The sequence below is a fragment of the Tympanuchus pallidicinctus genome, unplaced genomic scaffold (assembly GCF_026119805.1).
Source record: "Tympanuchus pallidicinctus isolate F22 unplaced genomic scaffold, pur_lepc_1.0 scaffold2, whole genome shotgun sequence".
NCBI lineage: Eukaryota > Metazoa > Chordata > Aves > Galliformes > Phasianidae > Tympanuchus > Tympanuchus pallidicinctus.
Window position 1 is genome coordinate 2,354 of NW_026294721.1, and position 15,147 is coordinate 17,500.

Genomic DNA, 15,147 nt, shown 5'->3' on the forward strand with positions numbered 1-15,147 from the left:
ATGTCCCCCATCTCCCCAACGCCCCCCACCCCCCAACGTCCCCTCCATGTCCCCAATCCCCCCAATGCCCCCCACCCCCCAATGCCCCCATCCCCCCAATGCCCCCCATCCCTCCAATGTACCCCATGCCCCCAATGTCCCCCATCTCCCAACGCCCCCCACCCCCCAACGTCCCCTCCATGTCCCCAATCCCCCCAATGCCCCCCATCCCCCCAATCCCCCCTCAATTTGCCCATCAATCCCCCCTACACCCCAACATCCCCCCCACGTCCCCTCAAAGCCCCCCAAAGCCCCCCAATACCCCCCCCCTCCCCCCCCCCCCGCTCACCGCAGGACAGCAGGAAGTTGGGCGAGGTGAGGAGGATGAAGGGGAAGCTCTGCAGGAGGCCGAAGTAGACGAGGTTGGTGAAGAGCCCCACGGCCACCATGGCGCCGGGGAAGCGCTCAAAGAGGTACAGGCCCAGCAGCACGGCTGTGGAGAACTGGGGGGGCAAGGGGGGGTCCTGGGGGGGCTGCATTCACGCCTCACCCCCCCCCCCCCATAACCCCCTGCCCACCCCCATGGAGGGTCCTTGCACCAGGGGGGGTCCTGTGTCCCCTGCAGGGCCAGCAGCCTCTGATAGGGCGCCCCAACACCAGGGGGGGGGGGGGGCAGCTGTGTCACCCCACATCTCAGCCCCCCAGGATGGGAACAGCGGTGTCACCCCATGTCCCAACGCACCCAAATAAGGGACAGCAGTGTCACCCCACATCCCAGCCCCCCCATGAGGGACAGCGGTGTCACCCCACGTCTCAGACCCCAGGATGGGCACAGCGGTGTCACCCCATGTCCCAGCCCCCCTCAAATAAGGGACAGCAGTGTCACCCCATGTCCCAACCCCCCCATGAGGGACAGCGGTGTCACCCCTCATCCCAGCCCCCCCAGATATGGGACAGTGGTGCCACCCCCCATCTCAGCCCCCCAGGAGGGCACAGCGGTGTCACCCCATGTCCCCGGCCCTCAAATAAGGGACAGTGGTGTCACCTCAGGTCTCAACCCCTCCAGGAGGGCACAGCGGTGTCACCCCTCATCCCAGCCCCCCAGGATGGGAACAGTGGTGTCACCCCATGTCCCAACCCCCCCATGAAGGACAGCGGTGCCACCCCACATCCCAGCCCCCCAGGAGGGCACAGCAGTGTCACCCCACGTCCCAGGCCCTCAAATAAGGGACAGCAGTGTCACCCCATGTCCCAACCCCCCCATGAGGGACAGCGGTGTCACCCCATGTCCCAGGCCCTCAAATAAGGGACAGTGGTGTCACCTCAGGTCTCAACCCCTCCAGGAGGGCACAGCAGTGTCACCCCTCATCCCAGCCCCCCAGGATGGGAACAGTGGTGTCACCCCATGTCCTAACCCCCCCATGAGGGACAGCGGTGTCACCCCACATCTCAGCCCTCCAGGATGGGAACAGCAGTGTCACCCCATGTCCCAACGCACCCAAATAAGGGACAGCGGTGTCACCCCTCATCTCAGCCCCCCCAGATATGGGACAGTGGTGCCACCCCACATCCCAGCCCCCCAGGAGGGCACAGCAGTGTCACCCCACGTCCCAGGCCCTCAAATAAGGGACAGCAGTGTCACCCCATGTCCCAGTCCCCCCATGAGGGACAGCGGTGTCACCCCTCATCCCAGCCCCCCCAGATGTGGGACAGTGGTGTCACCTCAGGTCTCAACCCCTCCAGGAGGGCACAGCGGTGTCACCCCACATCTCAGCCCCCCAAGATGGGCACAGCGGTGTCACCCCACGTCCCAGGCCCCCAAGTAAGGGACAGCAGTGTCACCCTGCATCTCCACCCCCCAAGATGGGCACCGCCATGTCCCAGCCCCCCCAAATAAGGGACAGCGGTGTCACCCAACATCTCTGCCCCCCAAGAAGGGCACAGCTGTGTCCCAGGCCCCCAAATAAGGGACAGCAGTGCCACCCCACATCTCTGCCCCCCAGGAAAGACACAGCACTGCCACCCCATGTCCCAGCCCCCCCAGATAAGAGACAGTGGTGTCACCCAACATCTCTGCCCCCCAGGAAGGGCACAGCTGTGTCCCAGGCCCTCAAATAAGGGTCAGCAGTGTCACCCCACATCCCAGCCCCCAGATAAGGGACAGTGGTGTCACCCCACAATCCCAGCCCCCAGATAAGGGACAGCGGTGTCACCCCACATCCCAGCCCCCCAGGAGGGAGACAGCAGTGTCACCCCATGTCCCAGCCCCCAAATAAGGGACAGCGGTGTCACCCAACATCTCCGTCCCCCAGGAAGGGCACAGCTGTGTCCCAGCCCCCCAAAATAAGGGTCAGCAGTGTCACCCCACATCTCTGCCCCCCCAGATAAGGGACAGTGGTGTCACCCCACATCCCAGCCCCCCAGGAGGGACACAGCGGTGTCACCCCATGTCCCAGGCCCCCAAATAAGGGTCAGCAGTGTCACCTCATATCCCAGGCCCCCAAATAAGGGACAGCAGTGTCACCCAACATCTCCGCCCCCCAGGATGGGCACCGCCATGTCCCAGGCCCTCAAATAAGGGTCAGCAGTGTCACCCCACATCCCAGCCCCCCAGGAGGGACACAGCAGTGTCACCTCATATCCCAGGCCCCAAAAAAGGGACAGCGGTGTCACCCCATGTCCCAGCCCCCCAAAATAAGGGATAGTGGTGTCACTTCACGTACCAGGCCCCCAAGTAAGGGTCAGCAGTGTCACCCTGCATCTCCACCCCCCAGGATGGGCACCGCCGTGTCCCAGCCCCCCAAGTAAGGGTCAGCAGTGTCACTTCACGTCCCAGTCCCCCCAACTAAGGGACAGCGGTGTCACCTCATGTCCCAGGCCCCCAAATAAGGGTCAGCACTGCCACCCCATGTCCCACCCCCCCCAAATAAGGGACAGCAGTGTCACCCAACATCTCTGCCCCCCAGGAAGGGCACAGCCGTGTCCCAGGCCCTCAAATAAGGGTCAGCAGTGTCACCCCACATCCCAGCCCCCCAGGAGGGACACAGCGGTGTCACCTCATGTCCCACCTCCCCCAAATAAGGGACAGCGGTGTCACCCAATATCTCCGTCCCCCAGGAAGGGCACAGCCGTGTCCCAGCCCTCAAATAAGGGTCAGCAGTGTCACCCCATGTCCAAGCCCCCAGATAAGGGACAGCGGTGTCACCCCACATCCCAGCCCCCCAGGAGGGAGACAGCAGTGTCACCTCATGTCCCAGCCCCCCCAAATAAGGGTCAGCAGTGTCACCCCATGTCCCAGCCCCCAAATAAGGGACAGCAGTGTCACCCAACATCTCCGTCCCCGAGGAAGGGCACAGCTGTGTCCCAGCCCCCCAAAATAAGGGTCAGCAGTGTCACCCCACATCTCTGCCCCCCCAGATAAGGGACAGCGGTGTCACCCCACATCCCAGCCCCCCAGGAGGGAGACAGCAGTGTCACCTCATATCCCAGGCCCCAAAAAAGGGACAGCAGTGTCACCCCATGTCCCAGCCCCCCAAAATAAGGGACAGCGGTGTCACTTCACGTCCCAGGCCCCCAAGTAAGGGTCAGCAGTGTCACCCCACATCTCTGCCCCCCCAGATAAGGGACAGTGGTGTCACCCCACATCCCAGCCCCCCAGGAGGGACACAGCGGTGTCACCTCATGCTCATGTCTCAGGCCCCCAAATAAGGGTCAGCACTGCCACCCCATGTCCCACCCCCCCCAGATAAGGGACAGCGGTGTCACCCCCCGTCCCCCCACTCACGCAGATCATGTACTTGATGATCCTCCTGGTCACAACCGTGTACTCCTCCACCAGCTCAGCCAGGTAGTAGAGGCCGGCGGCTGCGGGAGGAAGGCCCGGCTCAGGGGGGGGGGGACCCCCATCCTATGGGACACCCAGGGGACATCAGGGGCACCCAGGGGACCCCCGGCCTGGGGACTTCCACCCCATCCCCCCCCCCCGTGGCTCTCCTAGGGACCCCCCCCCCAAAAAGGAATTGAGGAGCCTCCGGGGGACGGCGGTGACAACCAGAGGGGACCCACAACTGCTGGGGCACCCGGGGATGGGGGGACACCCAGAGGACCCCAGAGACAGACAGGGGACACCCAGGGGACCCTGAGCCACTGGGGGAACCCGTGGAGCTGATGGACACCCTGGGGGATGCCCATGGGACCCTCGCACGACCCCCAGCCATGGGGGCACCCAGGGGACCCTGGGGACACACACAGGACCCCCCCATTCCTAGGAGCACCCATGGGACCCCAATGATGGGGGCACCCATGCGACCCTCATCTACTGGGGGCACCCAGGGGTCTTTAGGGTCACCAGGGGACCTGCAGCCATGGGGGGCAGTCAGGGGACCTCAGGGACACCCATGGCACCCTGGGGACACCCACGGGACCATCAACCATGGGGGCACCCAGGGGCTCTTAGGGGCACCCATGGGACCCCCATTCCTAGGGGCACCCATGGGACCCCAGGGACATTTACGTGACCCCAATGATGGGGGCACCCATGCGACCCTCATCTACTGGGGGCACCCAGGGGTCTTTAGGGTCACCAGGGGACCCGCAGCCATGGGGGGCAGTCAGGGGACCTCAGGGACACCCATGGGATCCTGGGGACACCCACGGGACCCTCAACTATTGGGGGCATCCAGGGGGACACCCAGGAGGCCCCCAAACATGTGGGCACCCAGGGGACCCCAGGGACACCCATACGATCTTGGGGACACCCACATGACCCCCAACCATGGAGGCACCCACATGACCCCCAACCATTAGGGGAACCCAGGGGACCTCAGGGACACCCAGGGGACCCCATGGGCACCCATATGACTCCCAATCATGGGGGCACCCATGGGACCTCGGAAGAACCCATGGCACCTCACAGACACCCATGGGACTCAGGGGACACCCACGGGACCCCCAATCACTGGGGGCACCCAGGAGCTCTTAGGGACACCCAAGGGACCCCCATTCCTAGGGGCACCCATGTGACCCTCATCTACTGGGGGCACCCAGGGGTCTTTAGAGTCACCAGGGGACCCGCAGCCACGGGAGGCAGTCAGGGGACCTCAGGGACACCCATGGGATCCTGGGGACACCCAAGGGACCCTCAACCATGGGGGCACCCAGGGGCTCTTAGGGGCACCCATGGGACCCCAGGGACATTTACATGACCCCACTCATGGGGGCACCCATGCGACCCTCATCCACTGGGGGCACCCAGGGGTCTTTAGGGTCACCAGAGGACCCGCAGCCATGGGGGGAACTCAAGGGATGCCCAGGGGACCCTGGGGCACCCATGGGACCTCTAAAGAACCCATAGGACCTTACAGACACCCGGGGGACCCCCAGTCAGGGGGGGCGTTTAGGGACACCCAGGGGATCCTCAGCCATTGGGGGCACCCATGGGGCACCACAAACACCCAGGGCACCCTGTAGGGAGACCCACCTGACCCCCAGCCATGGGGGCACCCAGAGGCCCTTAGGGACACCCAGAGAGCCCCAGGGGCACCCAGGGGACCCCCAACCATGGCAGCACCCAAGGGACCTCATGGACACCCAGGGGACCTAATGGACACCCATGGGACCCTCAACCATTGGGGGCACCCACAGAAGCATAGGGGCACCCATAGGATTCCCAACCATGAGGGCACCCGTGGGACCCCAGTGACACCCACATGACCCCCAACCATGGGGGCACCCAAGGGACTTCATGGACACCCATAGGATCCCGGGGACACCCACATGACCCCCAACCATGGGGGAACCCAGGGGCTCTTAGGGACACCCATGGGACCCCCATTCCTAGGGGCACCCATGGGACCCCGGAGACATTTATGTGACCCCAATGATGGGGGCACCCATGCGACCCTCATCTACTGGGGGCACCCAGGGGTCTTTAGGGTCACCAGGGGACCCGCAGCCATGGGGGGCAGTCAGGGGACCTCAGGGACACCCATGGGATCCTGGGGACACCCATGGGACCCTCAACTATTGGGGGCATCCAGGGGGACACCCAGGAGGCCCCCAAACATGTGGGCACCCAAAGGACCCCAGGGACACCCATACGATCTTGGGGACACCCACATGACCCCCAACCATGGAGGCACCCACGGGACCCCCAACCATTGGGGGAACCCAGGGGACCTCAGGGACACCCAGGGAACCCCATGGGCACCCATATGACTCTCAACCATGGGGGCACCCATGGGACCTCGGAAGAACCCATGGCACCTCACAGACACCCATGGGACCCTGGGGACACCCACGGGACCCCCAACCACTGGGGGCACCCAGGAGCTCTTAGGGACACCCAGGGGACCCCCAAACATGTGGGCACCCAGGGGACCTCGGGGACACTTAGTGGAATCCAGGGGCCCTTAAAGACACCCGTAAAAGCCCCAATCACGGGGACACCCATGGGACCCTGGGGACACCCACACGACCCTCAACCACCGGGGGCACCCAGGGGCCTTTAGGGACACCCAGGAAGCCCCCAAACATGTGGGCACCCAGGGGACCTCAGGGACACCCATAGGATCCCGGGGACACCCGCAACGACCCCCAAGCATGGAGGAACCCAGGCGCCCTTAGGGTCACCCACGGGACCCACAGCCACGGAGGAAGCGCGTGGGACCTCACGGACACCCATGGGACCCCACGGGCACCCATGGGACCCCAAGCCAGGGGGCACCCACGTGACCTTAGGGACCCCAGCCATTTGGGGGGGGGAGGGGGGGAACCCAAAGGCCGCCCACGTGACCCCCCACCCTCCCGCGCACCTCGAAGGACCCCGCACCACTTCCGGTCCCCCCTTCCCCTCCTCCCCGCCGCCCCGCAGCGGCCTCAAGGCCTCAAGGCCTCGCCGCCCCCCGGCCGCCTCTCACCGATGGCCAGAGTGACGAAGGCGACCTGCAGCAGCAGGGACAGCCAGCTGAGCGCGTACAGAAACCACATGGCGCCGCCGGCCCCCCCCCGCTCCGCCCGAGCCCCCCTCCCCCCCCCCGGGCTCCCTCCGCCGCTGCCGTGACGGCGCAGGCGCTGAACAACGCGGCGCCGGAAGTGAAGAGCGGAGCCGGAAATGAAGAGCGGAAACGGAAGTGGAGGGCGCCCCCCGTCGGAGCGGAGGTTCGTGCGGCCGGAAGTTGGGGGATGGAACCCAAAAGGCGGGAGGGGGTCGGAGCGACGCGGAGCGACGCGGAGCTCCTCGCTGCCCCTCGCGGCCCGCAGCCGAACCCCGCGGCGGCCGAGGGGGCGGCAGGAGCGCGCAGGGACCGCGGTGGCTGTGCGGAGGATGGTGGAGGGCCCACCAACAGCCCCTGCCCCATAGAGGGCCCCTATAGCCAGCCCTATAGCCGCCAGCCCTATAGCCACGGCTCCCTATAGCCAGCCCTATAGCCATCACCCCTTATAGCCAGCCCTATAGCCGCTACCCCTATAGCCACGGCTCCCTATATCCAGCCCTATAGCCAGCCCTATAGCCATCATTCCCTATAGCCAGCCCTATAGCCATCATTCCCTACATCCAGCCCTATAGCCGCCACCCCTATAACCATCACTCCCTATAGCCAGCCCTATAGCCATGCCTCCCTATAGCCAGCCCTATAGCCATCACTCCCTATATCCAGCCCTATAGCCATGGCTCTCTATATCCAGCCCTACAGCCCCCAGCCCTATTGCCATGCCTCCCTATATCCAGCCCTATAGCCAGCCCTATAGCCATCACTCCCTATAGCCACTATTCCCTGTATCCAACCCTACAGCCATGGCTCCCTATAGCCTGCCCTATAGTCATGGCTCCCTATATCCAGCCCTATAGCCATGCCTCCCTATAGCCAGCCCTATAGCCGCCAGCCCTATAGCCACGGCTCCCTATATCTAGCCCTATAGCCATCACCCCTTATAGCCAGCCCTATAGCCGCTACCCCTATAGCCACGGCTCCCTATATCCAGCCCTATAGCCAGCCCTATAGCCAGCCCTATAGCCATCACTCCCTACATCCAGCCCTATAGCCCCCACCCCTATAACCATCACTCCCTATATCCAGCCCTATAGCCATGCCTCCCTATAGCCAGCCCTACAGCCATGGCTCCCTATATCCAGCGAGCCCTATAGCCATCACTCCCTATAGCCACTATTCCCTGTATCCAACCCTACAGCCATGGCTCCCTACATCTAGTCCTATAGCCCCCAGCCCTATAGCATGGCTCCCTATAGCCAGCCCTACAGCCATCACTCCCCATAGCCAGCCCTATAGCCCCCGCCCCTACACTCACCCCTATAGCCACGGCTCCCTATATCCAGCCCTACAGCCATGCCTCCCTATAGCCAGCCCTATAGCCTCCACCCCTACACTCACCCCTATAGCCACAGCTCCCTATATCCAGCCCTATAGCCATGCCTCCCTATATCCAGCCCTATAGCCATCACTCCCTATAGCCAGCCCTATAGCCATGGCTCTCTATATCCAGCAAGCCCTATAGCCATCACTCCCTATAGCCACTATTCCCTGTATCCAACCCTACAGCCATGGCTCCCTATAGCCAGCCCTATAGCCATGGCTCCCTATAGCCTGCCCTATAGTCATGGCTCCCTATAGCCTCCCCTATAGCCCCCAGCCCTATAGCCATGGCTCCCTATAGCCAGCCCTATAGCCATGGTTCCCTATATCCAGCCCTATAGCCATGGCTCCCTATATCCAGCCCTATAGCCCCCAGCCCTATAGCCATGGCTCCCTATAGCCAGCCCTATAGCCCCCAGCCCTATACTCCTACAGCCATGGCTCCCTATATCCATTCCTATACCCACCCCTATAACCATCACTCCCTACATCCAGCCCTATAACCACCTCTCCCTATAACCATTACTCCCTACGGCCCCCAGCCCTACAGCCATCACTCCCTATAGCCAGCCCTATAGCCTCCACCCCTACACTCACCCCTATAGCCACAGCTCCCTATATCCAGCCCTATAGCCATGTCTCCCTATATTCAGCCCTATATCCCCCAGCCCTACAGCCATGCCTCCCTATAGCCAACCCTATAGCCATCACTCCCTATAGCCAGCCCTATAGCCATGGCTCTCTATATCCAGCAAGCCCTACAGCCATGGCTCCCTATAGCCAGCCCTATGGCCTCAGCCCTACAGCCATGGCTCCCTATATCCAGCCCTATAGCCAGCCCTATAGCCATCACTCCCTACATCCAGCCCTATAGCCCCCACCCCTATAACCATCACTCCCTATATCCAGCCCTACAGCCATGCCTCCCTATAGCCAGCCCTATAGCCATGGCTCCCTATAGCCAGCCCTATAGCCCCTGCCCCTATACTCCTACAGCCATGGCTCCCTACATCCACCCCTATACCCACCCCTATAACCACCACTCCCTACATCCAGCCCTATAGCCACCTCTCCCTATAACCATTACTCCCTATGGCCCCCAGCCCTACAGCCATCACTCCCTATAACCAGCCCTATAGCCCCCAGCCCTATAGCCATCACTCCCTATAGCCACCCCTCTCCCCCCCACCCCTATAACCGTCCCTATACCCCTATATCCCGCATCCCTACGTGCCTCCCCCTATTTACCCCTACACCCATCCCCACATCCATCCCCCTATCCATCCCCCTATCCACCCCATATCCACCCCATATCCCCCCTATAGGTTTCCGTACCCAGAACCTATTCGTACATCCCTCCACCCCATAACCATCCCTATACGCCTGCCTCCCCATACCCACCCCTATGCCCATCGCACCCCACAGCCGCCCCTATACCCACCCCTATAGCCCTCAGCCCTATATCCTCCCTGACATCCCTTCAGCCCTACACCCATCAGCCCCCATCCCCGTCCCTATACCCCCCACCCCATTACCCACCCCTATATCTGGGCCTCTAACGCCCCATATCAACCTCCACCCCTATATCCACCCCTGTATCCCCCTATATCCCTTCGCCCCTACACCCATCGCTGCCCACTGCTGCCCCTATATCCACCCCTATGCCCACCCCTACATCCCTTAGCCCTATACCCAACCCTATAACTCCAGCCCTATGCACAGCCCTATACCCCCCACCCCTATACCCGTCCCTATAACCCTGTCCCTATAACCTGTCCCTATATCCATCCCTATGCCCACCCCTATATCCCCAGCCCTATACCTGTCCCTATACCTGTCCCTATAACCCTGTCCCTATATCCATCCCTATGCCCACCCCTATACCCCCCAGCCCTATACCTGTCCCTATAACCCTGTCCCTATAACCTGTCCCTATATCCATCCCTATGCCCACCCCTATACCCCCCAGCCCTATACCTGTCCCTATACCTGTCCCTATAACCCTGTCCCTATACCTGTCCCTATGACCCTGTCCCTATAACCTGTCCCTATATCCATCCCTATGTCCACCCCTATACTCCCCAGCCCTATACCTGTCCCTATAACCCTGTCCCTATAACCCTGTCCCTATATCTATCCCTATACCCATCCCTATATCCCCAGCCCTATACCTGTCCCTATAACCCTGTCCCTATAACCCTGTCCCTATAACCCTGTCCCTATATCCATCCCTATGTCCACCCCTATATCCCCAGCCCTATACCTGTCCCTATAACCCTGTCCCTATAACCCTGTCCCTATAACCCTGTCCCTATATCCATCCCTATACCCACCCCTATATCCCCAGCCCTATACCTGTCCCTATAACCCTGTCCCTATAACCCTGTCCCTATATCCCCCACCCTATACCCATCCCTAAACCCCCCACCCCTATATCCGTCCCTATACCCACCCCTATATCCCCAGCCCTATACCTGTCCCTACAACCCTGTCCCTATATCCATCCCTATACCCATCCCTATATCCCCCACTCTATACCCATCTCTAAACCCCCCACCCCATACCCACCCCTATGCCCACCCCTATACCCCCCAACCCTATATCCATCCCCATATCCCCCCCATGCTCCTCCTTGTAACCCTGCCTATACCCACCCTATATCCCCCTCCCCTATACTCACCCCTATAGCCACCCCATATCTGTTCCTATACGCAGCCCTATACACACCACTATATCCCACCCAAACCCGCCCCATGCCCGCCCCATACCCTCCCCTATTCCCGCCCCTATTCCCCCCCATACCCGCTCCATACCCGCCCCTATTCCCCCCCATACCCGCCCCCAAACCCGCCCCATATCCGCCCCATACCCTCCCCTATTCCCCCCCCCCATACCCACTCCTATTCCACTATTCCCCCCTATTCCCGCCCCATACCCGCCCCTATTCCCCCCCTATTCCCGCCCCATACCCTCCCCTATTCCCCCCCCCATACCCGCCCCATACCCGCCCCTATTCCCCCCCCCATACCCGCCCTATAGCCGCCCCTATTCCCCCGCTATTCCCGCCCCATACCCTCCCCTATTCCCGCCCCTATTCCCCCCCATACCCGCCCCCATACCCGCCCCATATCCGCCCCATACCCTCCCCTATTCCCCCCCCCATACCCGCTCCTATTCCCCCCCTATTCCCCCCCTATTCCCGCCCCATACCCGCCCCTATTCCCCCCCTATTCCCGCCCCATACCCGCCCCTATTCCCCTCCACACCCGCCCCATACCAGCCCCTATTCCCCCCCCCATACCCGCCCCATACCCTCCCCTATTCCCGCCCCTATTCCCGCCCCACACCCGCCCCTATTCCCGCCCCATAGCCGCCCCTATTACCCCCTATTCCCGCCCCATAGCCGCTCAGTTCCGGGTCGCGGTGGAGGCGGGGCGGAGCCGCCATGGCTGCGGTGTACGGCGGCGTGGAGGGGTGAGGGGGGAATGGATGGGGGGGGGATGAGATGGGAGCCCCCCCCCCCCCATCACTACGGCCCCCCCCCAGTGTGGCTTCCCCACCCCTTGGGACCCCCCCCCATCCCAGCTGACCCCCCCCCCACCCAGTGCTAAACCCCCCCCCTCCCCCATTTACTCAGCCCCCCCCCCCGGTTCATCCCTCCCCCACCACCCTGGGGTCCCCCCACCCCAGCTGCCCCCCCCTCCTTGGGTTAAATCCCCCCCCCATGTCCCCCCCATCCCACGTGACCTTCATCCTCTGTGCCCCCCCCCCCTCGTGACCCCCAGCCCCTTCTCCCATAGCTGACCCCCCCTACATCCAGGTGACCCATTGACCCCCCCCCATTGACTCAGGGGTGCCCCCCACCCTAGGTGACCCCCCCCCCCTTTGGGTTAATCCCCCCCTCCATACGCCAGGGGTCCTTCCATCCCACATGAACCCCCCCCCCCATGGCCCAGGACCCCCCCCCGAGGTCACCCCCCCCCCCCCACGACCCTGGGTTCCCCCCATTCCAGGTGCCCCCCCTCACCCATGGGACCCCCCCTCCTCTACCCCCCTCCCTCTGCCCCCCCCCTTGACCCACAGCTCCTCCACCATAGCAGACCCCCCCCCCATGGATCCCTCCACCCCATATCCTTATGGGTTCCCCCCCCCTTGGTCTAATCCCGCCCCCCCATGTCCCAGGACCCCCCCCGATTTCACCCACCCCCCACCACCCTGGGTTCCCCCCACTCCAGATGCCCCCCCTCACCCATGGGACCCCCCCCCTCTATCCCCCCCCCCCATGACCCACAGCTCCTCCACCATAGCAGACCCCCCCCTATGGATCCCTCCACCCCATATCCTTATGGGTTCCCCCCCCCCTTGGACTAATCCCACCCCCCCATGTCCCAGGACCCCCCCCGAGTTCACCCACCCCCCACCACCCTGGGTTCCCCCCACTCCAGATGCCCCCCCCTCACCCATGGGACCCCCCCCTACCCTTTATCCCCCCCCCTCTACCCCCCCATGACCCACAGCTCCTCCACCATAGCTGACCCCCCCCATGGATCCCTCCACCCCATATCCTTATGGGTTCCCCCCCCCATGGTCTAATCCCCCCCCCCGTCCCATGCCCCCCCCCCTGAGTCACACCCCCCCCCCTTAGGCTACCCCCCACCCCCCACGACCCTGGGGTCCCCCCACTCCAGGTGCCCCCCCTCACCCATAGGACCCCCCCCTCCCCCCTCCCCTATACCCCCCCCTCCATGACCCACAGCTCCTCCATCATAGCAGACCCCCCCCCATGGATCCCTCCACCCCATATCCTTATGGGTTCCCCCCCCCCTTGGACTAATCCCACCCCCCCATGTCCCAGGACCCCCCCCGAGTTCACCCACCCCCCACCACCCTGGGTTCCCCCCAATCCAGGTGCCCCCCCCCACCCATGGGACCCCCCCTCCCCCTCTATCCCCCCCCCCATGACCCACAGCTCCCTCTACCATAGCTGACCCCCCCCCATGGATCCCTCCACCCCATATCCTTATGGGTTCCCCCCCCCCCATGTCCCATGCCCCCCCCCGAGTCACACCACCCCCCCCTTAGGCTACCCCCCCACCCCCCACCACCCTGGGGTCCCCCCACTCCAGGTGCCCCCCCCCCACCCATGGGACCCCTCCCTACCCTTTATCTCCCCCCCATGACCCACAGCTCCCTCCACCATAGCAGACCCCCCCCCTATGGATCCCTCCACCCCATATCCTTATGGGTTCCCCCCAACATGACCCCCCCCCCCCCCATCCAGGGGTCACTGAGCCTCACAGAGGGGGGGTCCCACCCACCCCCCCCCCTCTTCCCCACAGGGGGGGCACCCACTCCCAGGCCGTGCTGGTGGGCGCCGACGGCCGCATCCTGGCCGAGACCGAAGGGCTCTGCACCAACCATTGGGTAACAGCAGGGGGGGGGTCAGCAGGGGGGGGGGGGGGTGGGGATGGATGGGGGCGATGGTGCCGAGGGGGGGGGGGTCTCAACGCCGCCCCCCCCCCCAGCTGGTGGGCACTGAGCTGTGCGTGGAGCGGATCCAGGCCATGGTGGAGGAGGCGAAGCGCCAGGCAGGGCTGGACCCCACTGTGCCGCTGTGCGCCCTGGTGAGCAGCGTCTGCCCTCCTGCCGCCCCACTGCTGCCATGGGGCGCTGGGCCTCGGGGTCCCCGTCCCACCCTGGTCCCCATGGTCCCATCCCAGCCCCTGTCCTGGTCCCATGTCCCATCCCATCCCTGTGTCACCCCATTGCAGTGATGGGGACACTTGGCCATGGGGTGGCTCCCAGTCCCACCCTGGTCCCTGTGATCCCATCCCATCCCCATGTCACCCCATTGCAGTGATGGGGACACTGGGCCTTATGGTCCCAGTCCCATCCCAGCCCCATGGTCCCATCCCAGATCCCATCCTGGTCCTGCTGTCCCATCCCATCCCTGTGTCACCCCATTGCAGTGATGGGGACACTGGGCCTTGGGTCCCGGTCCCATCCTGGTCCCCATGGTCCCATCCCAGCCCCCATCCCGGTCCCATGTCCCCTCCCATCCCCATGTCACTGCATCACAGTGATGGGGACACTGGGCCTTATGGTCCCGGTCCCATCCCAGCCCCATGGTCCCATCCCAGCCCCTGTCCTGGTCCCATGTCCCCTCCCATCCCTGTGTCACCCCACTGCAGTGATGGGGACACTTGGCCTTGGATCCCGGTCCCACACTGGTCCCCATGGTCCCATCCTGGTCCCCATGGTCCCATCCCAGCTGCATGGTCCCATCCCAGCCCCCATCCCGGTCCCATGTCCCCTCCCATCCCCATGTCACCCCATTGCAGTGATGGGGACACTGGGCCTTGGGGTCCCACTCCTATCCCAGTCTCCATGGCCCCATTGTGCCATCCCAGCCCCATTGTCACCCCCCTGTTGGTGATGGGGACACTTGGTCTTGGATCCCGGTCCCATCCTGGTCCCCATGGTCCCATCCCAGCCCCTGTCCTGGTCCCATGTCCCCTCCCATCCCTGTGTCACCCCATTGCAGTGATGGGGATGCTTGATCTTGGGGTCCTGGTCCCGCCCTGGTCCCCATGGTCCCATCCCAGCCCCCATCCCGGTCCCATGTCCCCTCCCATCCCCATTGTCACCCCCCTGTTGGTGATGGGGACACTGGGCCTTGGGGTCCTGGTCCCATCCCAGCCCCATGGTCCCATCCCAGCCCCCATCCTGGTCCTGCAGTCCCATCCCATCCCTGTGTCACCCCACTGCAGTGATGGGGACACTGGGCCTTGGATCC

The 15,147-nt window shown here is 63.8% G+C and overlaps 2 protein-coding genes and 2 long non-coding RNA genes across 8 annotated transcripts in view; 1 reads left to right on the forward strand and 3 right to left on the reverse strand.

The window, feature by feature from the left end:
* Positions 1-245: 245 nt before the first annotated feature.
* TEX261 (testis expressed 261) lies at positions 246-7,028 on the reverse strand. Its single transcript, XM_052682211.1, has 3 exons — positions 6,897-7,028; positions 3,764-3,843; positions 246-482 (listed from the first exon to the last, which is right to left on the reverse strand). Exons 1-3 carry the CDS (start codon positions 6,964-6,966, stop codon positions 246-248), a joined length of 387 nt encoding a protein of 128 aa, XP_052538171.1. The 5' UTR covers positions 6,967-7,028.
* LOC128080307 (uncharacterized) lies at positions 3,982-6,718 on the reverse strand. The gene is made up of 3 exons (XR_008206593.1): positions 6,224-6,718; positions 4,571-4,867; positions 3,982-4,335 (listed from the first exon to the last, which is right to left on the reverse strand). It is a non-coding gene; the product is annotated as an uncharacterized LOC128080307 (long non-coding RNA).
* The window catches only part of NAGK (N-acetylglucosamine kinase), a 17,426-nt gene continuing 9,295 nt past the window's right edge, over positions 7,017-15,147 (forward strand). The window contains exons 1-3 of one of the 5 annotated variants that reach the window (XM_052682364.1): positions 7,017-7,137; positions 13,691-13,775; positions 13,877-13,975. In XM_052682364.1, the coding sequence (XP_052538324.1) occupies positions 7,091-7,137; positions 13,691-13,775; positions 13,877-13,975 (231 nt within the window). In that variant the 5' untranslated portion in view covers positions 7,017-7,090. Of the gene's footprint in view, positions 7,138-11,754; positions 11,826-13,690; positions 13,776-13,876; positions 13,976-15,147 lie in introns of those variants that run through there. The other 4 variants (XM_052682362.1, XM_052682363.1, XM_052682366.1 and 1 more) reach the window with 4 other exon arrangements.
* On the reverse strand, positions 7,263-9,537 carry LOC128080306 (uncharacterized). Its single transcript, XR_008206592.1, has 3 exons — positions 9,346-9,537; positions 8,531-8,777; positions 7,263-7,653 (listed from the first exon to the last, which is right to left on the reverse strand). It is a non-coding gene; the product is annotated as an uncharacterized LOC128080306 (long non-coding RNA).

Coding starts and splice junctions, on each gene's coding strand:
- TEX261 (XM_052682211.1), bottom strand. CDS start 6,966: ATGTGGTTTCTGTACGCGCTCAGCTGGCTGTCCCTGCTGCTGCAGGTC. Junction 3,844..6,896: donor CTTCGTCACTCTGGCCATCG/GTGAGAGGCGGC, acceptor TTCCTCCCGCAG/CCGCCGGCCTCTACTACCTG. Junction 483..3,763: donor TCATCAAGTACATGATCTGC/GTGAGTGGGGGG, acceptor TTGCCCCCCCAG/TTCTCCACAGCCGTGCTGCT.